The sequence below is a fragment of the Phycodurus eques genome, chromosome 13 (assembly GCF_024500275.1).
Source record: "Phycodurus eques isolate BA_2022a chromosome 13, UOR_Pequ_1.1, whole genome shotgun sequence".
Taxonomy (NCBI): Eukaryota; Metazoa; Chordata; class Actinopteri; order Syngnathiformes; family Syngnathidae; genus Phycodurus; species Phycodurus eques.
In genome coordinates this window covers 10,115,310-10,139,701 of record NC_084537.1, presented here as the reverse complement: position 1 = coordinate 10,139,701, position 24,392 = coordinate 10,115,310, and the positions used below count along the sequence as shown (strand labels likewise).

The 24,392-nt window shown below is 41.4% G+C and overlaps 1 protein-coding gene across 1 annotated transcript in view; it reads right to left on the bottom strand.

Moving 5' to 3' along the window:
* Window positions 1-24,392, bottom strand: part of ephb3a (eph receptor B3a) — a 64,989-nt gene that overhangs the window by 23,516 nt on the left and 17,081 nt on the right. The window contains exons 3-10 of the mRNA XM_061693733.1: window positions 22,902-23,574; window positions 12,626-12,781; window positions 9,323-9,658; window positions 7,504-7,628; window positions 4,679-4,835; window positions 4,401-4,509; window positions 2,826-2,878; window positions 425-547 (exon numbers count right to left, since the gene is read on the bottom strand). Coding sequence (XP_061549717.1) covers window positions 425-547; window positions 2,826-2,878; window positions 4,401-4,509; window positions 4,679-4,835; window positions 7,504-7,628; window positions 9,323-9,658; window positions 12,626-12,781; window positions 22,902-23,574 — 1,732 coding nt within the window. The remainder of the gene's footprint in view (window positions 1-424; window positions 548-2,825; window positions 2,879-4,400; window positions 4,510-4,678; window positions 4,836-7,503; window positions 7,629-9,322; window positions 9,659-12,625; window positions 12,782-22,901; window positions 23,575-24,392) is intronic.

Genomic DNA, 24,392 nt, shown 5'->3' with positions numbered 1-24,392 from the left:
AGTAGTGTAGGGACAACGTGGACGGGTGAGGAACATGGGTGTTGTGCATGTGGTGCCTGAATCCAAACATTTACAAAAAAAGGAGAGAGAAGGAGAACAAAAGTAAAGGATAGGAAGGGATAATAGTCGATCACACTCATTCGGAGGTGAAATCAGGACAGAACATTCTCCCGGAGAGAAACAAAAACAGATTGAAGGGAGGGAAAGATTTTCACCTCAATCCCTCCCTGCCCCACCCCCCAGATCTCACACATGCACGCTCTGAATCTCACGCGTGCAACACTCTAAAGTCCTTTTTCTGGCTTAAAGCCCATCACACAGAACAAACCTGTTGGCTTGATGGCACATTCCTGTTCAGATAAATCATTAATGAACACGACTCATTTGGCCATCCCTTTCGGACAAAAGCTGCAGAGCTATTCACCTGCACCGATGACTTCTTCGATCTTTATGCAGGAGATGTCGATTTCCTTGGCGAACTCGTGGATTGCGTCATTGGGGTCCTCGTAGGTGAAAGGGTCAATGTACACTTTCACACCTGGAGAAACTGAGATATAGAAAAAGAAACAACAAATGGGAAATAAGTGGAGGAAATGTTACATGCGTACTACATGTACTACAAGTCCCTGTAAAATGAAAATAAATGTCCTAAGATTTTGACTGAGAAGCAAATAAAATGAGGTGTCAAAAACGTAAAAAAAATCATGCCGTTGACTCGTGGGCATGTCCGCTGAAAACCGCTTAACTGTCAACTGTCAATCAGACACCATTACTTTGACCCGGAAAAGAGGATGCTACTTCGTCTAGCATCTTTCTTATGCCGAAACAAAACTACATGGCGGAGCCGCAAAAAACATATGCGCCTAACGCTTCCGGTGGCTGGAATATATCCCACCGGGTCGTCGTGGGGCACAACAGTGAGGCGCTCTAAAGCGGCCACGTATGCACGAAACCCCTGTCCACACGCTGGCTGTCAAGTTGGACTTAAAAAAATAAATAAATCCCCCCTTCTCACTCTTCCGTCTTTCTCTGACAGATGTGCACGCACTCAACGGCTGATAACGACGCAATCAAAAGCTGCCACAGTAGCGGAACGAAGGCCCTCATGTTCTTACATAGTGGGGGCGGGCCGACTAATGTCTTCGGGTGCAGTTTGAGCCAAAATCAGAAATGGGGAAAAACAGTTTCATGCAATTTCTCCACAACTGAGTACTAAATAGGTATCAGTCTTTGCACCTTTTCGACAATTCTTCATATGTAATTTATTTGACAAAACATCTTTGAATTCACTTTACAGGGTCTTTTGAGAATTACTTCGCTACTGCTAATGAGGAAGTTGTTTTGTTTTTTTCTATTCTGATAGTTAGTGTCTTTCCATTTTATGGCTAAAAAAACATGTCTCATAATTGCTATGCTAAGCAGGGCCCGATGAGCATCATATTTGACACGCACACAAACAACACACGATACCAATTACGTGCTGTCCAGAAATTTTGCCTTTTCAAAGATAATAGTGCTCAGTTTTGGGTGACGCTGTCAGTGAGGTATTTATGTAACAATATGTTCATTATCACGGTTTGAGTTTTCGTTTCTCTTCAATACTTTATCTTATCTTGCTTCAGCAGATGCTTTATGATGTATGTTGCAGTGCATTTCTTTGTCACCATAACAAATGAATATATAATCATACAAATGATTAGACCTCTGACGGTAACAGTTTCTACTTTAACTATAATTATCATTTGCTATTATTAAGCTTTGCACTTTTTGTCCTACCAAAACCTCCACATTTCTCAACCAATTCAAACCATTCCAACACAGGACATCTTTCAATAGTTCTTTTACAATTCCTCAAAATAAATTGAAATGAAAAAAGACATTTTCCAAATCGAACCCATCCTTCCACATTAGCGCTAATTATTTAACGGATTCAAACCATGAAGACTTAAACTATTTTTTGTTCATTTGTGACATAATAGAAATTAGTTTTCACATTCCAAATATTCCTAGATTTTTGGTGTTCCACATTTTCCAAGACAACATTCCCAAATCAATGCAGCCAATTTACATATTGACCTCCTCCTTCCACATTTCTCAACGGATTCAAATCAATTTCACATTTCCCATGGGGAAAAAAATCACATTGACATAAATTAATTTTCCAAATTAACTCATCCTTCCACATTTATCTAATTATTCAATGGTTGAAAACCAAACTTCAAAATGTTCAGCTCATTTGGGACATATTGGAAACTATTTTTCTTCATCCACAATTTTTGGTATTCCACATTTTCTAACGTATGCAGACATTTTACACTAGATTGACCTTGAATTTGATTTCATTTCATTCAACATCGAGTTTTCAGCATTCACACGCAATTTCTACATAAATTGCATTATCTAGTTTTAAAGTTTAATTCACATTTGTGTGATTTATTATACAGATGACCATGATGTAGTCCAGGTCACTGGCAAACAAACAGATTCGAGGTCAAACCAACTCTCGGATGAACAGAGGACTATCACAATCTAAAAACATTAGCCCGGGGTCGGTGATAAAAAGAAAGAGTTGAGCTGTTGTCGTGCCAGAGTCTAAATTAATTTGCTGTCTCTGGGCGAATTTTTCAATGGCACCTTAACAGCATATTTAGCTTAGTTAACGTAGAAAGAAAAACACACAGAGCATGACATTGTCCAGATTGAATGGGGGGGACTGCGCAAGCACAAAACTTGTTTCCTGCCCGGGTCAGGTGACTTTATTGAATCAGTTGGTTAACAGTGGATGCATGACCAATAAAGCATAGCTGCAGAACACATAAACTTACTGTATTGCTGCAGTTTCTCTGTGTACTCCAGCTCGGAGCCACTGCGCTGTTTCCTGTAAACAGAGTTACATTAACATAATAAGTCTTGACTTTTTCCAGGTATCCGTTTTATCGCCATCAGATAAATCCACTGAACGACGTTTATTTTCTTCAAGAACTCCTCCATTTAGAAGATTAAGTGTGCGCTCACTCTATGAAGGCATGCACTTGTGGGAAGTAAACAAGTATAACTACTTTGTTAGTGAAGTAGTACATTTTTCAGGTACCTGTACTTTACTTGAAGATTTATTTTTGCACTTTTTACTTTTAGTCCCTACATTTTATAACAGTTATCTGTACTTTCTTCTCCTTACTTTGTCAATATATAGGCTTGTTGCTTTTTTTCAACCACCACGGATGACGAACATGACATAAAAAAGATCTCAATAGAAAGAGGTAAACTCAACTGCAGTTGAGATTTTGATTGAGTGAGGTCTTGGGGTCTTATAGATCGGGAAAAAATGAGGACAGTGAGACATTCCCGATCCTTGGCCTTATTTAATATACTTGTTTCATGTTGTCGGCTACAAAATTGACATGACGAATGAGTGGTCCCATGTTGTTCTCTTACCTAAAATCCACATGCTTCTGGCATACAAAAATAATTTTTTTTTTTTAACCAGGTAAGGCAATTGACAACAGTTTGCCATTAACAATGCCGACGTGGCATTTTTTCTTTTTTTTTTTTTTTGGTAATCAGTTTATAATGTTAGCAGAGCTATGTTTCGCTAACATAAAAGGTGAGCCAATGCTTGGTAGCGCTTGGTTTCAAAGAACATCATGCAACATGTAAAGTATTGTATATGTATTTTTTTTTTTTTTAATGTAAGTTAATAAAGGGATTTCTTTTGTGTGTACAGATAATCCTTTTCATTGAGCCAAGTTGTCAAAACGGGGATAGTAAATTATGTAAGTGACAGTAAATGTTCATTTTTACTTTTGCACTTAAAGTGCGAGTTTGCAATTTACAAACAAAACAAATTTTTTTAAAACTGTTAGTATGACCTTACAGTAATACTGGTGCATTAGTAAAATGATCTGTAAAGCTCTCTATGGACCCATCTTGTACCTCTAATTGGATTTTTAAGAAACCATCGCGCCCGATGAAAACATGCAATCAAAGACAGACGAGGTGTCAGTCATTCTTGTGCAGTCGTGGACACACCTCTGCTGTCTCACGCTGACCTGTTAGATGGAATATTCACCTCTGGAGAAAAAACATGCTCATCCCTCATTTGCAAACAGGAATTAGTGAAGTGAGGCTACATTAAAATCTTGTTAGCGGTTGCAAAGCTGCAAAACTCCCATTTTAAGTTCATTTCAGAGTCTGTATTTTTACTTAAATAAAGGAGTTGTATCAGTACTTCTACTTTTACCAGTGGCTTTTTACACTAGTATCAGTACTTCTACTAAAGTACAGAGTCTGAGTACTTTTTCCACCTCTGAATACCATGTAAACATTTAATTAGTCTCTTTGTTCAACTCTAATTAGCTAAATGAAACACGGAGTTCACGTTGTCAGTGTTGTGCACTTACTTGAGGCAGACAACGGCAATTACCACCAAGGCAACAATGACCACCAAGCCTGCAGAGGCGGAACCTATGATTAGAGGCAGCTGGTCTTGCACAGACTTCTGAGGATCACCTGAACCGAATCACACAAAATGCACAAATGAGCACCCGGCAAAGCGGGGCTGTAGGGATTAGACAGTGTTCTGCACCACCTGGATAGCAGAAGCCATTAAAACTGTGGAGCTCTAAAACCGTAAACCATAGCAACAGATCACTAGAGAGATCAACACAAGAGGTCTTACTGTGCAGGCTGGTGCTGATGTCCATGGGGTTGCTGTAGCGACCGTACCCTGCGACGGTGCGAGCTCTGACCTGCACCACGTAGGGTGTAGCGGCCCTCAGTCCCTCCACCTTGGCTGAGCTGAGCTGGGATGTTACAGTGTGCGACATAGCCTGGCCCTGGAGGACATGACGGTTCATGTTCACAGATCACTTTGCATTCACAAATAATGACATTTGTCCTCCTGCTAGATGTGTGGTGTACAAGCAGGACTATGCAACTGAATTGATAAAGGTCGTATTTTAAGTGACTATTCGCAGGGCAGAGTGACCAAGCCTTCCTGCAAGCAATAAAAATCAGAGAGTAATTGACAGCCCCCCTCTAAAAATTTATATAGATGGGAACCTCGATAAAACGGACCCCGATACATCCGATATCGGATAAAACGGACCGTGGGGACTGAACAATGTGTCCAAAAATAGTTTCCATTTGTCACTTAAACTGCCCTTGACAAAGTCTGTTAGTTCCAGAATTGGCCGCTGTTGTTTACTGGCGCTGTGGCGTAAGGCAGGCAGAGAATGGGACTGACGTATTTAAGGGTCGCACATCCCGAAAAATAGATCCAGTTCCAAAAGACGTGCCTACGTGGCGTCCATGTTGTATGTCGGGTATTGACGTGGGGGCCATATCATGATGGATGTATCGATTGTCTATTGTACATCGACTCACAGCGCAGAGAGAGAACGGCGTGGCGACAGTGTTAACCGAGGAATACAAACACAAGTCTCTGGAGTCTGGAACATCCTATTTTTGGGACAGTCATTTTTTTTTTTTTTTTTTTTTTTTTATCAAGCCGTTTATCTTTGGCAACGGATTTGGAACTAGGAAGCACACGAATTCCTCGCGGCTCACGAAAGCAACTCATACATGTTGCGTACTGTGTATCAACAATGTCACATTGACCAAGCACACCCGCGTAGTAATTTTGGATAAAATGTGACACTTCAAACATTTTCAAGCTTTTTTATATATATATTTATTTACAATAACTTAATGACTTTGTACTGTACTGTAGTGTTTTAGTCCACGAAAAAACACAATAATTTTGTACTGTACAATAATGTGGGTGCATATGGCCTAAAAAAAAGTGCTTCATTGTAATGGACAATCGGCTATATCGGACTGAATGGTTAATAATGAACTTTACCACTCTGCAATGACAGTTGGAGCTTGATTGATCGTAAGTCACGTGTTTGGGTAGTAAAAACACAGAAGCCTCACTTAAAGCAACAGGAGGTAGGTCCACGCCTCAAGTGTGTGGAAATATTTTACTAAAAATGAGCAAGGTCACTTGGACAATTTGCAATCTTATCCTCAAATATGGTATGACAAACATCCAGCTGGTGTTTCGCTTGAGCCTTCAAGCTTCTCTTCCTAACTTTCACTCACCCCCACACTCAGATTCACTCATCCAATGACAAATCACACTCACACACCTTCACTGCCTCACAGATTGTCTGAGTTTATTAAACTCGAGCAAGAATCCTCGTAGCATGGTCCGTAGCAGGGTTTCTACAATAGCCTACATTATTCTGTATTTTTTTTACAATCACACTACTGTAGCAAGTACAATTTCTGACTGTCTGTGAGGCAGTAAAAGTGTCTGAATGTGATTGGACAAGCGAGTGTCTGAGTGTGATTGGATGAGTGACTGTCTGAATGTGATTGCATGAGTAAGTGAGCGAGTGTACTGTATGTCTGTTGTTGAGGGAGTGAGCTTGTACTTGAAGGCTGAAGGGAAACAGTTGCGGCGAATTAACAACTTCAAAAAACATAAATAACGTCACCCATTAGTCGACTCGACTATCGTCACCTCAGCGTCGACGACAGAAAATCTGAAGTCGTTCAACCAATACTAACAATCCAGGCTAAGGCATAACCCCCCCCCCCCCCCCCCCCCCCCCCCCACAACAAACAAAGCTTGTCACTTAGTCGAGATGTATCACTTCAACATACTTCCTTGACACCAATTCTCATTGAGACATGGCTTGGGTGGCATCTTGTGGCGTTTCAGAAAGAGCACAAAAACAGCGTTTAGTTTTTCTGTGAATAGCTGCGGATAGGTTCTACATGAAAAATGGGAATATGTGAATATGTGAATTTGTGAATGGTGAACGATGAATTGTGAAAATTAAAAATAATTATGGGAAAACTGATTGTTTCTTTTCAACCTTAGAGTTTCCACTATATTTATTTTATTTACCCTTTATTAAGCAAGAAAAGATTCACAAAGATTCCAAATCACTTTTCAAAGCTCACCATCAACAGAGTTACCGACCATTGTGAACTTATACGTTGTATAAAAAGTAATCCAAATGAAAAGTAAGCTTCACTCCACACATTTAATAATAATTTTCTAAGCAAGGAATGAGGCCAGCTTTTTTATTTCAATTTTCATTATGAATTCTGGAATACTGAAATTACATTAGCATAAGATTATGAAAATAGCAAGCAAGGTACATGATTGTTGCGTACCTGAAATTTACAGCGACAACTGACAGTACTGCTAATATGAAAATAAAAGTCTCATCTTTTTAAGCAGACATCATGATCCAAGCATACACTCCGACAGAGAATTTTTCTGCAATATGAAGGTCGTTTGACCATTGGCGGTCATAAAAGGAACACATTAGACTGTGGAGGTCCATGCAGAGAATTTGATCAATACCAATGATTCAACATCGCAGGAGCTGCTGAGGCTCTCCATCATTAGAAATGACCCCTTCACACGCACCACTTTAATATTGTATTTCCCAGCATCAGGAAAAGATGAAAAGTCCAACTCACCCTTTCGTGGTATTTAATCTCATAGTCCAGAATGACCCCATTAGGTTTCTCCGGGGGCAGCCATGATAGACTCAAGGTGTCTGCAGTGGAGCGCATCAGATGGACTGTTGGTACTGCGGAAGGTGCTGCAGGGGAATGCAGCAAAAATACATGCTTTAGGAACAATATAAAAATCAGCTTCATTATTTTGATGAATGGCACAAAACTCTCCGTTGTCTATGTGATATTTGTTTTGTTTTCACTTGTTTGTTTCTTGTTGTAGTTCAGCCTCACCTGGGCTGTAAATATGCCTGGCCCACCCTCACGTGTCTGCCAGTCAGGAACAAAATTCTGATGTGTTGCTCACCTGTCTTCAAACCAAACTTTGCAGTAAGATATCACAAATTGAATCAAAGTATAGATTTACTAGGCTCAACTGGGCAGCCATAATGGTTGAAGAAATGGCGCATGTTTCACCTTCACCTCATGGGTTGGTGAATCCTATAAGTGACTCATCTCACAGCCATTGTCTGCGTTCCATTAACCGCAGTAAAGTGGATTAAGTGTGGGTTGATTTAAGTGATTACAGTGTGTGAAAGGTGCTGAAGAGTTTGCTTGGTGTATGAAGGTGACATTGGCTTAAAGGAGAGATATAATGTATCATGTTTTCTTTACATTTAATCCATGTACTGTAACTGGATGTATTTTTTATTTTTTTAATGTTGTCTACAGTGTTCACTTTTGCTGCTGTGTATACTGAGTGCCAAGAGGTGAGAGTAAATCACATATCGTCACTGTCGGGCGCAAATCTCGTAGGTCCAATTTTTCACAATACTAGTGGTCGATACTAGCGGTCTGTCTCCACGTCCTCTGTTATTATCACATATTATTAACCAATGTAAAGTGTTTAAATCTTTTAAGTCTCTTGAACACTCAACTGTCTGAGACGTCTTGTCAAACTCCACCTCTTCCATCACACTGCGCGAGCCGTGCGGCATTATGTCGCCTCAAGATTGAGTCTGGATGTTTTTTTTTTCGACAATAACAAATGAAAATAGTTTGGTTAATAAGCCTGTTTTGCTAAAAATCGATTGTTATGTTACTTTGGTGCAGAAGGAACTGGTCAGCCCCGAAGGTTAAGTGCGTGCAGATTTATTTCTGTCTACGTAACTGCTTAGTCAGCTCATCGTTTTATTTATTGCATCACTCATGGCTCTAAGACCTTTGAAAAAATGTTTGGGGAAGATGATGTAAACGCAGTCATTTGCTTTTGTGCAGTATTAAGGGCTTGTCTCTGCTGGCGACATGTCCTACCATTTTAATCCATTAGCAACTCTTCAGTCTATTAAAATAGCAATTAAACAGGATTTGGGGGTGGTGTTGTGTATATGTTGGTGTGTGAAGGTATATGATAACAATATAAGGTCTATTACCAACTAGAATGATGCTCTGTTAGATAACTCAAGCATTTGTTTTCCATTTTTTTCTGAATAGTCGTGATTTTGAAGATGCGAGGATTCCGACAGACAGCGACGATACCTACGGGTTAGAGCAAGTCATAAGTAAGTCTCAAGTCTTAACTAAGTCCCAAGCTCCTGTTGCAAAATTCAAGCAAGTCGTGTCTCAAGTCCTACAATTGCCAACTGACTCGAGTCAAGTCCTGACACATGTCCCCTCACCTCTGCTAAGAGATCATTAAAACACTCATTGACATTGACTGAGCGTAGGATCCAATAAACCGCCTCTTTCATTGTGCTTTTAAGTGATATTGATCGGGGAAGCCCTATGAATTAGCTTGGTTTGTGGACACACGTGCAGCGTCATTGACAAGTCTACTAACCGGCCTGGTTGGTGGTGATGTTGACCGTCGAGTAACGTGGCGTGGCGGGGTTCTTCCCCGAGACGCCGTTGACCCCCTGCACCTCGAAGCTGTAGCGGGTGTGAGCCTGCAGATTCCTCACCACCACCTTCCGCTGCCTCAGCCCCAGCCTCCGAGGGGAGATGTCCACATTGTCGTCGCAGCGGGTGCACGGGCTGCGGTCTCGCAGGCATTTCTTACACACCACGTTATACACTAAGTCGCTCCTTCCACCGGTGTCTTCGGGTTCCTCCCATTCCAGGGACAACGAGGTCTCATTCACACTGGAGATTACGTTGCGGGGGGCTGAGGGGATAGCTGCAAGGTGTTGAAGAATGAGGTCAATCATTCCTTTATGATGAAATGGCAAAAGACAGAGTACAGTTCATGTGGCTACGGAATACTAATGTGTGGGTTTATTATCATTCCCGTGAACAAATTGGGACACCTGGGTAATAAATGGAGCATACGTTCGCTAGAAATTGCAGTGGTCGATGTCCTCTACCTTTTACTGTTTCTAGAGAAGGTGCACTCCATTTCCTTATCAAACTGTCCAGGAATGATATTAAGGTTATTAATTGCTATTTTGTGCGCATATTAGCCACAAGTTACTTTTTGTGTGTGCACGTTATAACTACTGTGGCTATAAGAAGTCTAAACACCCCTGTACAAATGCCTATTTTCTATGGAAAATCGAAAAAAAAATAACAAAACCGCTTTCTTTTATCTTTTCAAGAAGGAAAGTAAAAATACACGACTGAGATAATGTGGTTGTACAAGTGTGCACACCCTCTTAGAACTGCGGTTGTCGTCGTGTTCAGAATAAACCAATCCCATTCAGACCCATGTTAAATGGGAGTCAGCACACCTGCCACCATTTAAAGGGTCTTTAATTAACCACAAATCAATTTCCGATGTTCTAGTCGGCTTTTCCTGTCACATTTTACAGCAAAAGCCATGGTCCCCAGAGACTTTCCACAACATCAATGGTCTCTTGTTGTTCAAAGGTATCATTCAGGAAAAATGTAAAAAAAATAATTTCCAAGGAACTAAATATAGAATGGAGAACACAGTGAAGAAAGTCATCATTAAGTGGACAAGAAATATGGCACAACAGTGACATTACCAAGACCTTGACATAGCTCAGTAATTTCCATTGTTAAATTTTTTTTATATCACAAAAACCTGGCATTTGAAAAGGGGTGTGTAGACTTTTTATAGCCACTGAATATTCTGGCTACAATTTTCATGTAACGTCTGGGGCTTCATAGCACGCCCTAAGGCAGGATTTATTTTCAAGACCCAAATGCACTGAAGTACTGCGCTGTAGCTTGCAATAACAGTAAACACTTTCACTATAGGTTCACTATACAGCCAAAGAAGAAACGAAGGAGGGAGAGAATCCTCCCCTAAATTGGCACTAACTTCAACCCTAAGCCACGTTTCCCTCGGCCTGTCCTTTTCAATTAGAAACAGACAGTTCAGAGTGGAGGGTCTTCTAATTGGACGCCCGACTAAAACACACGCTGAGCCCAAGCTGCCGACTGGCTCAACCTCGCTTGTGCAACACCACCCAAAGGACAGGCTGCCTGGCACACAAGCTCTGCCAGGCCACAGGGACAGAAGTGTCAGGCCTGTGTGTTTGTATATTTAGTTGGAGGTGGTGCTGCCCGAGTTCCTGCCTGTGTGTGTGTGTGTGTGCGTGTGTGTGTGTGTGCTGGTCAGTGTCAGAGCGCACAGTGTTCCTGCGACAGGGATCTGGGGAGGACAGTTGCGGGGCCGTGTGTGTCATTTAACGTGTGGAAAGGCTCCCCGGGGGTGATTTACACAGTCGAGGCAGCTCACGTCACTCTCCATCACCACCATCGCTGGGCTAAGAGCTTTGTCCATCCACAACTGATATGGACAGTGTATCAGATCACATTAGTGTCAGCATGCCTACAATTTGCTACTGTCATAGTACACATTTGTTTCCATATTGTCCAATGCATGTTACGTTTCCTTTTTTTTTTAGGAGCAAAAAAAAAAAAAGGTTTGCAAGGAGTTATTTTAGAAAACTCCTGCAAGTGCACACCACAAATGATGGCTATTAAACCCAACCGTCACTGTATGCTGTACTTAGAGGTCAGTTTTGTGTATATTAGTGGTTGAACCAATTAGCCGAGTTTATGAATTGACTTTACTACTCCGCATCGACATTCAATACTTGAAGTTGTCTAATTGGCATCTCATCTACCAATCAGCCACTTTAAAGAGGACTTTGCAATCGCCCTAAAACACCTTGTTGTCTGGCCAACAAGGTGACACGGTATTACGTATATATCTGTGCGGGTCTGAGAGTTTGAAAATAAGCCTTTTGTGGCTGAGAATAGTGGTTAGGCTCACTAGCTTTGGCTATTCTGATCACCGCTGCTCTTAAAATATTCATACCAGCGGGACCACGGGACCGGCAGCGAGGAACGAGGCCAGCCGAGTGAAGTGAAGCTCCATCTTTGTCGCCAAGCTGTTATGTACAGTAATGCAGGGGCAAACGACTGTGTGTTAAAGAAAATTTTAATTCATAGCAACACGCAAAAACCAACGTCACGGTACTTGTTGCACAGCATATGGCCTTACTATGTTCTGGGCATGTGGAAATATTTTAGCAAGAATGAGAGGCGGCACGGTGGACGACTGGTTAGCACATCTGCCTCACAGTTCTGAGGACCGAGGTTGATTGACGGCTCTAAATTGCCCGTAGGTGTGAATGTGAGTGTGAATGGTTGTTTGTTTATATGTGCCCTGTGATTGGTTGGCGACCATTTTCAGGGTACACCATTTCAGGGTGTACCCTGGGATAGGCTCCAGCACGCCCGTGACCCTAGTGAGGATAAGCGGTATGGAAAATGGATGGCTGGATGGATGGAGATAATGAGATTAATTTTTGGGAGCCTGGCTACGGTGTCCCGTTTTACAACATGCAATGCTATGGAACAGAAGATGAGAGCCGCCGGGTAGTTGAAGAAAAACTTGCACAGGGCACCCGCAAATTACAACAACTACATTTAGTGTGCTGGTGAGTTGTATTTTGTATTTTATCTTTTGTTTTGATTTATGTCTATGACGGTCCGTCGACATATGTCTATGTGAAACTAGACCTTCGTGCAATAAAAGTTGGGGGTCGCTGGTCTAAGGCAACCTTCGATTCGTCGATAATCACATCGCTCGAGTATTTCTCTGTTCTTGTCAAAAGACAAAAAGACCAGGCAATGTTTTTTTAAGCATTGGCAATACGGGATGACTTACTAGTGCAGGCAATGTCAGGTGGGTCGCTATCAGCGCGGTAGAACCCACTTTGGCAGGGACAAACACTGGCTCCTCGGGCACCGGTGCGACTGTTAGCAGGGCACGCGACACAGGATCCGTCCCCAAATTTGGATTTGAAAGTCCCAGGGATGCAAACTGGATGAGAGGAGAGAAGAAATCAATGGTGGGAAGTAACCAAGTACAAATACTGGTACTACATTACTGCACTTAGTAGATTTTTCAGGTGTTTGCACTTGTGTATTTTTCTCTTTTAGCTTGAATCCCTACATTTCAAAACGCATCTTTACTTTCTACTTTTTTTAACCTCCACAAAAAAAGTCATATGATTATCTGTTGTTGGAGTATCAGGAGTTTAATTACTTTGTACCTTGACATTTACCAGTATTTTTTAACACTTCTTTTTTTGTATCTGTACTTTAACTTAAAGGTCCTTTTATGTCCTTTTATTGGGTTCGCATGATCATTCTGATTGGAAATGCCCCAAATTTCCTTTTTGAAGCTATTCTACTTGGTCTTTTCTGCCTTGCACTTGAGACGATCATATTTTTCATTATTAGCAATGTCTCCAAAGTGTTCTGTAAATTGACTGTCTGTTGTACTAGAGCGGCTCCAACTACCGGAGACAAATTCCTTGTGTGTTTTGGACATACTTGGCAAATAAAGATGATTCTGATTCTGATTCAGATTCTGATATGGAAACCCCGGTCCCCAGAACTGTGAGGCAGACGCTCTAACCAGTCGGCCACCGTGCCCTGAACGACCTCATGGTTGAAAATTCAAAGAGCGGGGGATATTTTGAGTTTAGGCACTTCATCCCCTCCCATTCCTTGTGCAAAACTTAATGCAAGCTTCACTATTTTATCCACTGTTACATCATAAATTCTGAATATTGTTAAGTAATGTTGTAAACCACAGCATGTGTACACTTTATAGACTGTATTTTTATGGCTTGGCAGCGACTGAGACTCGCTCACTTAAAACCGGAAATGCCGTGTTTCCGTTCAGCTGAGTCGAGTGGGTGGGTACCAATCACAAAGTGGGCAGGTACTTGAGTATTAATTGGCAAAACTACGTCACAATTTCAGCAATTTCAAGCCTTATGACATTTATTGACTTTTGCATGCAATCGACAAACTGCATAGATGTCAAACTTAAACCATCTCACGGGCTCATTCTGACCTGTTATGCATAAAACAGTAGCACAAAATGGATTTTGATGGAAGGTGACCTTTAAGAGCAAAGTGTAAGTACTTTTGCCACCTCCAGAAGAAATAAAAAAGGCAAAAAGAAAGAAAAAGGAGCGGTCTCACGGTAAAAGACAAGTAGCCGTCACACCTGTCGGAGAACAAAAGAGTGCACTGATGAAGCTCGGTATTAATGGAGACGTCCATACACGAGTGAGAAATGGGGCACATTTAAGAATACGTTATCTTTATATTTGCATCTTGCTTCCCTCTTTTCCAGGTGACATTAATCTCCCAAAGCTGGGATGACAGTGAAGTTTAATGGCGAAGCGGAGGAAACAAAGGATAAAGATGACGATAGACCGCTGACAGCAGATTGCTGTTTTCAGACAAACAGAGATGGAGAACGCCTCTGAGGGGATGGATACAACCTAAACCCTATCCATCAGCCCGTAGCCCTCAGAATACCGTTAAGCCTCCAGATGCACATAGCGCTCTCCCATAATTAGGCTATAAATCAGTTGTGGGATTGAAGGAATGTCAACAAGATGCAAATCAGCTGCGAAGAGTTACTAGGAAAACTATACAACAAATAGACATTTTCAAAATGTTTGTTAATAGGCACAAGAGTAGAAAAGCAAGTGACCTTAAATGGTGAGTTTGCATTAAAAAAAAAAAAAAAAAAAATGTTTTTAATATTTGAAACGGTTGGTATGTCCAGACAGTATTACATTAATAAAATAATCTGTGGGGAAAAAAAATCAGCCTTCGAATGGCCCGATCTTGTGCCTATAAGTCGATCTTTGAGTAATCACACCACCGGTGGAAAAACAACCAATCAGAGACAAATGGCATGACTGACACACCCGTCGCCATGGGCGCGCCATTGTGGGCTGCGCTCGCCATCAAGATGCTTCTACTCCCCCACTTGAGACAAAGATCTCTAAAATATATTTTTTTTAATTGTATTTTATCATAGTCGCTGTTAGTTTGTGTTAAGAAATACTAATGCTGAATTCTTTATCACTAAGTCATTAAGAATATAAAGAAACAATGTTGTGATATTTTTTTTTGTTTGATGGGAACTGAATTTGCAACCTGACGGCCTTAATGGAAAAAAAAAAAAAAAAAAAGTTTCACTTGAAGAGCTTCCACGGCAACGTGTGAAAGCTCTTTTTCCTCTGAGCATCGGCGCAGTAGCTGCCCAGACGCAAGGTCCATGTGATTAAGCTTGCTTTTGAAAAGGACCTCACTCACAAATTTCAATCTGAGTGGAAGGTTGCATATATGAGGACACCCTGTGTGTGTGAGGGGGGGGACTGTGTAAGAAGTGCTAGGAAGAATTGGGCAGGGGGGGGAATGTTTCTAAGGATCCCCTCATAATTCCAACATCAATTAAACATAACTACCATGTGTCCCCCTATAAGCAATAGGATTTAAAAGGTTCTGAATGTTACATCCATCCATCCATTTTCTGTACCGCTTTATCCTCACAAGGGTCGCGGGCGTGCTGGAGCCCATCCCAGCTATCTTCGGGCGAGAGGCGGGGTACACCCTGAACTGGTCGCCAGCCAATCGCAGTATACGATTATCAAAAATATGAAAGCTACTGCCTGTAGGCTAATAATAATAGTGCCCCCCGGCGGTTCTGGTGTTTCCTTGAGCTTCAGGAGCTTTGCTGAAACTATGGTGGAATAGACGCCTTCAGAAAATACACAATTCCCATCCCTTGTTTGTCAACAAGTGGGAATAAGACTAGAAAACAGGAGCAGGGTGAAGGACCACAGGCAGCTGAGATGGCTCAGAAGCGACGTGGAATTTGCATTATTTCTTGACAGATAAGTTCATCCCCTCTTTTTTTATTTTTAATTGATTGTACATTCCAAAAAAATAATACTACGAACTGATAACATTTAGTGTTATAGTAAGACTCAGTCACGAATTAAGTCATGCTATCAACTTAGCAGATGTGAAGTGAGGTTACATTCAAATCGTACTCGCGGTTTTAAAACTGCACACTTCCCTTTAACTGAAAACAATGACAACAGCTTGTTGGGTTTGAGGCTGTGCCGTCAGATATACCCCAAAAATGTTTTTTAGATTTTTTTTTTTTTTTAAAAAAGGGTGTGGGTGAGGAGGATAAATGGAATGGATGTCTTGAATAATTGTATCAAGAGGATCGCAAGACTGCCTCGAGGTGGAGTAGCCACTTCTGAAGGAACAGACTGGAAACCAAACCATCACTGGGTTTGTGGAATGCATTTTCCCACAGGTATGTAGTGAATCAAATGTTTACTTCAGCATTCAGCAAAACATAATGACTAGTCTGCTAGCTAACATCAGCTCTACTGCACACGATGAATTTCACCATTAAAAGAACACACCTGTGCCATTAATCCGAGTAACAGAAAAGTCAGTCCCTCGATGATTTTTCAAATCAGCGTACCCGTTGAAGTGTAAATTACGGCGGCCGTTTGCAATTTGCATTCAAACCATGGCGGTAGGGAAGAAGGCTAAAGTCATCATTCAAGCCATTTACTCTGTTTTCTAAATCACCCCGCATTGATCAAATGGCAATGGAGAGTTTGGTGCTACCAGAAAAAAGCATTTTGCCATCCGGAAGTGTATGTAATGTCATGGGGAAAACTGAAAAGGTCCATAGGGTCATCTTTGATCTTAAATCTAGGATAGCTAATATTGAAGGGGAAGGATAAACCACCTTAAACCAAGAATAAAGAAGGATTCTAATAAAGGGGATTAGTGGTAAAATATGTGGATGGATCAGCCTCGGGATCCCCCGTTTGCCACATTCCGAAGCGGTGGTGTCAAAGTGGGGTCTCTGGCAAACATCTGTCCTGTCAGCGTGAGGCCTCATAAAACCCAACCTGTGCGGGAATGAATGATTAACTGGTCGGCCTAAGTGCTTTTTCAGTCTGAACTCAACTTCTAGCCTAATGCTCAACAATGGCTCTTTTAGAACAATCCGTGCAGTTAACAGCCACTCATTGTAGCTCGAAAATGGCGCAATAAAAGAAGACTAAAGTCAATAAGATGACAGGGCAGAATTTCTGCCTCCCGACAGGCCTTCAGGTTCCACACTATCTGATCTGATTTATGTTTCTCAGTTATTTGTTTTTCATTTTCCGTGGCCTCTTATGAGAATCTGCTGAATCACCCCAATGTCTGGCTTCAATCCATTAACCCCCACTTTTTAATGTTGTTTCCTCGACTCCATTGTTCCTCTCTCCACTTAGTTGCCTTCCCCATGACTTGCAGAGCAAACTGCAAAAACTCAACTCCAACCAAGATTAAATTTGAAGATTACAATTGCAGTTCCCGGTGCCCTTGTACTTCTCACCCGCGACTTCAATCATGTTTCACGCTCTCATCTATTAACAACTACAAGTAAAATGTGGACTGTGCAACGGGAATAAAAATGAGGAACTCCTGTAGGCGTATGTTAAGCGATCATACGACTCTTCTTCTCTCCCTCCTCCGGCGAATCAGACCGCAACTTCATACACCTTGAGAGCATCTACAGGCCGCTGGTGGAAAAGCAGGCAGCCGACATAAGGACAGTGACAGTTTGGTGTGAAGACATAGCGGAGGCGCTGCAGGAACATTTCAATGTCACCCATGATTTTATGTTTTATGTATATTTTCATATCACAAAGACTATTTTATCTATCATTATTATTATTACCTTTTTTAAAACTGCTGTAACACCCGAATTTCCCCTCTGGGGATCAATAAATAATGTTATGTCATATTAATTAATCTTCCCTACCTTAGTGTTTGATGGATAAAAGCTCTATGATTGTGGTGCACCACTACATAAATCTAACATCCCTGAGGAGTGTTGCTACAGAAGCCATATTGTTTTTCAAGAACAAAAGGTGTATTCTTTTGAGAATATACTCCTTTTTTTAGAATAAAGGCATCTTTTCTACAATGAAGGGTTTCATTTTAAAAGTAAAAAGTTGAATTTTTATATCGACAAAATATGTCAGTATGTTTTTATGTTTTATTAAAATGTTTTCATGCATTTTCACGTATGGTTTTATTCCAAGAAAAAAAAAAAAAGAAAATCTGTGGCAGTGTTATAACGAATATTTGAAGACAAACAGTGGCGCAGCACATGGACAGAAAATATAACAATACTCGCAAACGACTAATATTACTGCACATTACTGATTCACTTACAGTAGTTGTGAAACTCTTCTGTGCTTATCTGCATGACTGGAACATATTGCTGTTACACCCAGAAGAATTTAAGTGATTTAATTTCATTCTTTACATTCTATTTAACTATGTCATTTCTTTGTTTTCTTTGTTTGATCCGGCAACATCCCCCGGACTCACAGCTGTGGTGTCCTTGAGCAAGACACCGATACCCCGAAACGCTCCCCGGGCGCTTCAGCTGCCCCCTGCTCCAGTGTGTTCCACTAACATGTGTACGTGTTCACTGTGTTGGGTTAAATTCAGTGAACAAATTTCGTGTACATGCATGCATGTTCATGACAATAAAAGGTGATTCTTCTTCTTCTACTTCTTCTTCTTCTTCTTCTTCTTCTTCTTCTAATACGGGTACAATTTTATAGCGTGTTATTTGCCTGATTGAAAAATACATTACAGACATGTTTTTGTTGTTTTTGGGTGAAGGCAGGAAAAGATTAATACCATTTTCATTCATTTCAAAGGGGAAAGATGACTTGAGTGTGGTCAGGGAAAAAATGTACAACATGCATTTTTTAATTTATTTTTATTTTTTTATTTTTTTTACTCTTGCACTTCTATTTCTGTGCATGTGAGGTGTGGCGTCCCTGCCCTCTCTGAATGCCCCAAAATCTAAACAAAAAGCGCATACATGGTTATGTTTATTTGGCGACAAGATTATGAAGGGGTGCTTGGAAAAGTTTCCCTGGACCCAAAAAGTTTGAGAACCCCTGTATCGTAGGGGGTTTGTCTTGAGAGCATCAGCTCCACTGAGACAACAACTAAAACATCTGCGTGATTAATGTTAGCTCGGTCATGTTGGCTCACGTTGGTCCGAATGGCGTTAATGAGTGCGGCCGCCTGTAGATTAACTAACAGGAGGCCGCAGAGGATATGACCCTTCCTCATCCCGACCCCTGGCTGAGGCCCTGAGAGCTTTTTATCACGTGGCGGCGGCAAGCTTTTAACCTTGAGCCGCCAAATGGCCACGACAAATATCTTCGTCGCATGTTCCACACCATTTCTCAGCCCAGGTGAGAGAGACGGTAATGCTTGTCCATCCCAGAGCATTTACACCCCCCGCACCCCCCATCACACCACCACCTTTTTCATTTGTTCGCTCTTGGCGGCTGTTCCCGTCCCATCTTCAGCAATTCACACGTTCTCTCGTCTGTTAATATCTCTCCCGTTCGTCTGTGGACTTCAAACTTCTTTTCTCTGCTGTTATCTGCATTTTTCCCCTCTACTGGCTCTCCATTCTGCGCCACTATCTTTCTTTTCCCTCCCTCCTGTCCTGCTCTTACTGTATTTGTATGCCGCTCCTCCCGGCAACACCTCATTAATTCATCCTCTCCTCCACCCTCCTTCACCTCCATTCAGGAGCCACACAATACATGCCGACAGGGCACAAACTGGGGTGACTTGCAGGGGGAAAATATTAAGCAGCTTTGGTTAAATAATGGTTCAAGTGTCACATTAGATACTGGCAAGGAGCACACAGTAATCATCGATTAGTTGATCATTAAGGATTCACTGGATTTGGGGTAATTAATTTTTGGTTAATCACGACTTGAAGCAATTGAGGCAAAATGGAGTGCACATCTTACACTCTCAACTACTTTAGTCTAATTACCAAATCCCGTTCCATGGCGGGAAATTATCTAATTTCACTACATTGGTCTGAAAATGTGCTATGCTAGCAATGTATAGTGACAGGCAAAAGTAAGTAAATCTACTAGATGATAGAAGGTAGATAAATAACCTGTGGACTTTTTTTTTTTTTTTTTTTTTTTTTTACATTCTTGTTTGGTGAGATTGTAATGTAAAATACAGCTCTGGGGGGGAAAACACGAAACAAATATTCAAATTTTTTGATATATTTTGACCATTTTCATTTTCTGCAAATAAATGCTTCCTATTTAAAAACTATTTTGGGAAATTGGGTCTTATGGTGTCAGTATTTCATAAAATGAAAGAAAAATGTTCATTTTACCTACACATTTTTACCGAAACATATACCATTAAGGGCGGCACGGTGGCCGACTGGTTAGAGCGTCAGCCTCGCAGTTCTGAGGACCCGGGTTCAAGCCCCGGCCCCGACTGTGTGGAGTTTGCGTGTTCTCCCCGTGCCTGCGTGGGTTTTCTCCGGGCACTCCGGTTTCCTCCCACATCCCAAAAACATGGATGAATTGGAGACTCTAAATTGCCCGTAGGCATGACTGTGAGTGCGAATGGTTGTTTGTTTGTATGTGCCCTGCGATTGGCTGGCAACCAGTTCAGGGTGTACCCCGCCTCCTGCCCGATGACAGCTGGGATAGGCTCCAGCACGCCCGCGACCCTAGTGAGGAGAAACGGCTCAGAAAATGGATGGATAAATCATTAAATAACTAAATCATAGAAACTGATAATAATGCAGTGGTGTCTTAATTTTTTCCAGAGGTGTATTGTATGTGCCTAGGCTCAATAAAGGTCGGAAAATGCCGGTCTAAAGAAGAACAATGACACGTGGAAATGATCCAATTTAATTTAATTGGTCTGAAAGTTACCATTCATTTATTGGTCACTGATGGTGTAGTGGAACACTTGTCTGACTTTGGTGCAGGCAGCGTGGGTTCAGTTCCCATTCAGTGAATGTGAGTGCGACTGGTTGCCCGTGTGTATATGTGCCCTGCAACCGGCTGGCGACCAGTTCAGGGTGTAGTCCGCCTTTCGCCCGAAGTCAGCTGGGATAGGCTCCAGCGCCCCATGACCCTGAACAGGAGTCTGTGCCAGTGACGTATAGTGACAGACATAACAATTAAATGCTCTTTCACGAGATGGCAGAGGTTAATATTAACCTATGTATCCGCGTGTTGCCATTCTTACAAAAAAGTAAGCTTTTTGTTCCCCTAAACAGGCCTAGATTCATTACTTGCCTGCTGCTGTGAATAGTGTGTTTTCTAAAGAAGAACAATGTAACATCGGCAATGGGAAGGTAGGAAGGAATGAAGGTAGGTAGGTGGGAAGTAGAATTACATCCACACAGACCTCGGCTGTGACTCAACTCCTCTCCAACTCCTCGCTAGATAGATAGATAGATAGATAGATAGATAGATAGATAGATAGATAGATAGGTAGATAGATAGATAGATAGATAGATAGATAGATAGATAGATAGATAGATAGATAGACAGATAGATAGATAGATAGATAGATAGATAGATAGATAGATAGATAGATAGATAGATAGATAGATAGATAGATAGATAGATAGATAGATAGATAGATAGAGGCATTATTCATCCATTCATTTGGTAGTGTTTCTCTTGGCTGCATTGCTTCCAGTATGTGTATATAACTGGATCCAATTAGATTGCAGCCTCTATGTGTTGCCATGTCATTCTAATCTTCCCAGGGCACTTGAGAAGTGACTATGTGTGGATATATAAGTGAAGATATGCCTGTGAGTATTGTGATATTGTCTGTCTACATGTGTTGCGCCACTGTGTTGAAACATCAGTTGCTTAAAGGGATACAACCACAACAATCGATGCTATTCATTGTTCCATTATGTGTTAGCATTAAGCTAGCAGGGGCATTCCTAAGGCAAAGTTGTTTAATTGCTTTCAATACACAACGTGTAGTAATTCTCTTGTGTTTGATGTTTACTTTGACAGTAGACTTTAACATAGCATTAAACAGCTTGAAGCCTAACAACCAACGCGCAGCTTATTGTGAAGTGAAATGAATTGAGTTCCATACAGCGCTAGTATCTCAAGTTTACACTTGCAAACCAAACAAATTGTCCCAACCACGGTACATATTTCGAAAAACTCCTAAGTCAGGTCGCCACTGCATTTTCATTTTTTTGTATTTTGGGTGAAAGTTCAGGGTGAAAGAATGTGATTTACTGTATTTCTATTGCTGTCAAATATCAAAACGGGTCAACCATATCAGTGTTGTTTTTGTGACCGATGATAATGATGAAATTATTTTGTTAACGCCCCTTGCTCCTTTTTGTTCAAGACGATAATGTGACGGTGAGGAACAAGACATGGCTCTTTCATGACTAAAACATGACAAGACGTGTGTGAGTTTTCATCGATGAGACGAGGCCGGACGAAATTGTTAGTGGAGGGTATGTCAGACTTTGAAAATGCATGCCCACCATGCCGATGTTTGTGGTGAAAGTTAGCTTTGTTGTGCTAAGGTCAATTTATAAGCGTGTTACTGTTACAAGGAAAACATGCAGAGATTTTTGGCCGGGCTGCAAGTGTAATGCGTTGTCATATTGCCCCATATGTTTGAGTGACTGTCTGAAACGTGAAGAGAAATGTAGTATGAAACCTGTTGCTCTTCCTCATGTGTCCAAAAGAACAGCATGCTTGGCTTCTGTAACATTAGCAGCAAGTCTACAATAAAGTTGGAGGGGCCAAAAACAAACAAAAAAACCCAACAGTACATATACATTATAAATGTGGCCATTGTTCAAAAAGAAAGATCAGAAAGCTTCAGTACATACAGGGTGGGCGTCAGTCACGTGGTTAATAAGCTATCAAGAGGTTTTTTTGTGGGTTTTTTTTTTTTTTTTTTGCTTGAATGATAGTTAAGGCCATTCTATTTTCTTAACATGTTAGTATTTTGTCAAAATTATGTATTGAACTTGAAACACATGATGATGTCCATTTGTTAAAAGAGGAATACTTTTTTTTTTTTTTTGTACTAAAACTAGACTAAAACCTTTTTGAGTTTTCTTCAACTAAACTGGACTAAAACGATCAATATAGAAATGACTAAAACGAATGAGCATTTTTGTCCAAAAGAGTAAAACTAAGAAAAACAACACTAAACCTTATATAAGGGTTCAATCCACATACCTTGGCATTGGGTGCGATCTGCGGAGGGTTCATAACCAGCGACGCACGTACAAGCACCCACTGGAACCATCCACTCTCCGTCACCATTGCAGTAGAGCTTCAGTGGGACGGACATCTCCATGGCATTTGTCACGCAAGCCCCCGGAGCGATGACTAAGGAAGTCGCTTCCGCGCCGGTCGCGGTCTCAGGGAAGACTGCGAAATTAGCAATGGTTGTGGAGCACTTTTTGAAGAACACCCGGACCGAGATCAGAGACATGCATGCTCCGAGGTCCTGGAAGGCCAGGAAGAAGCCCGACTTGGACAGGGGACCAAAGCTGCGCACTTTGGTGTTGATCCTGCCAGCTTCCAGTAGAGAGAAGCTCTCATCGGGGGCTATAGTATCCACTTTCACGTAAGGGTTCTCCCTCCACAGGGGGCTGGCGTCTGTGGCGGTGTCCCCGTCAGATTCATAGTAAAAGAGATTAAAAGTCTCTTTACAGGAGCCGGGGATGTTGGGGATGCTGGCGCAGTCGCGCACGGAGAACTTGAGCTCCACATAGACACGAAGAACACCCCTGCGGGGGATATAGTCCGTCCTGAGCCAATTGTTCTGGTTGGGCTGTCGGACATTACACACCTGGTAGGTTCTGATGGGGCTCATGGAGTCATCATAGCCGCTCACTTCCTCCCACTGTGGGATTAAAAAACACACATAATGTGACAAAGGAAGGCAGGGTGACGTTTGAGGATGACACGGTGCACGTTTAGTAGAGTTTTTTTTAATTGGACAACGGGTCTATTTCTCATTTGGCGACAACTGAGCCACGGCAGATAGGCGCTTATCTGTTATGTTTTAATTAATACGGAGTTGTATTAAGCATAGAGCTGCCTAATACAAAGCAGTGAAGCACGAGCGCGTTCGAAAGTGAGAAATGACATCTGATATAAAAAGGCGTATCCCACATTGTGTCGGGTACGGACTGTGAGGAATAATTTGCAGCAAAAAAAGATGGGAATTGCAACAATCAATCTGCAAATTCTATTCATTACAAGCATGACCATTCATACAAAACACATTTTCTCATTAAAACACATTTCCTCAGACGGCGGCTATTTGACAAACACGTCTGGGACTGATCATCAGTTGTAAAAACAAGCTTGTTTTGCATTTATAACGCAAACGTGGTGTCTACATTTTTAGCAACATTTGCATATTGTACAGGGTGTCCACAAAATCTCTTTACAATTTGAAACTTCTTTTTCTTTTTCATATTCTTTCTATTCATTTGCTTGTGTAATAATTGAGTTAAATTGTGTAACGCCCTGTATATATTCAAATACATGTGCAATTTTAAATGAACTCCTTTGTGTTGTGTAATATACACGTTTTAAGATTCCCACAAAACACGGGTCCAATTTGACCTGTCCCTGACCTTTGGCTGTACCTTAACTGTAGTGTTGCCTTGAGATACCAGGTTAATTCGTTCCATGATCACGCTCATAACTTCA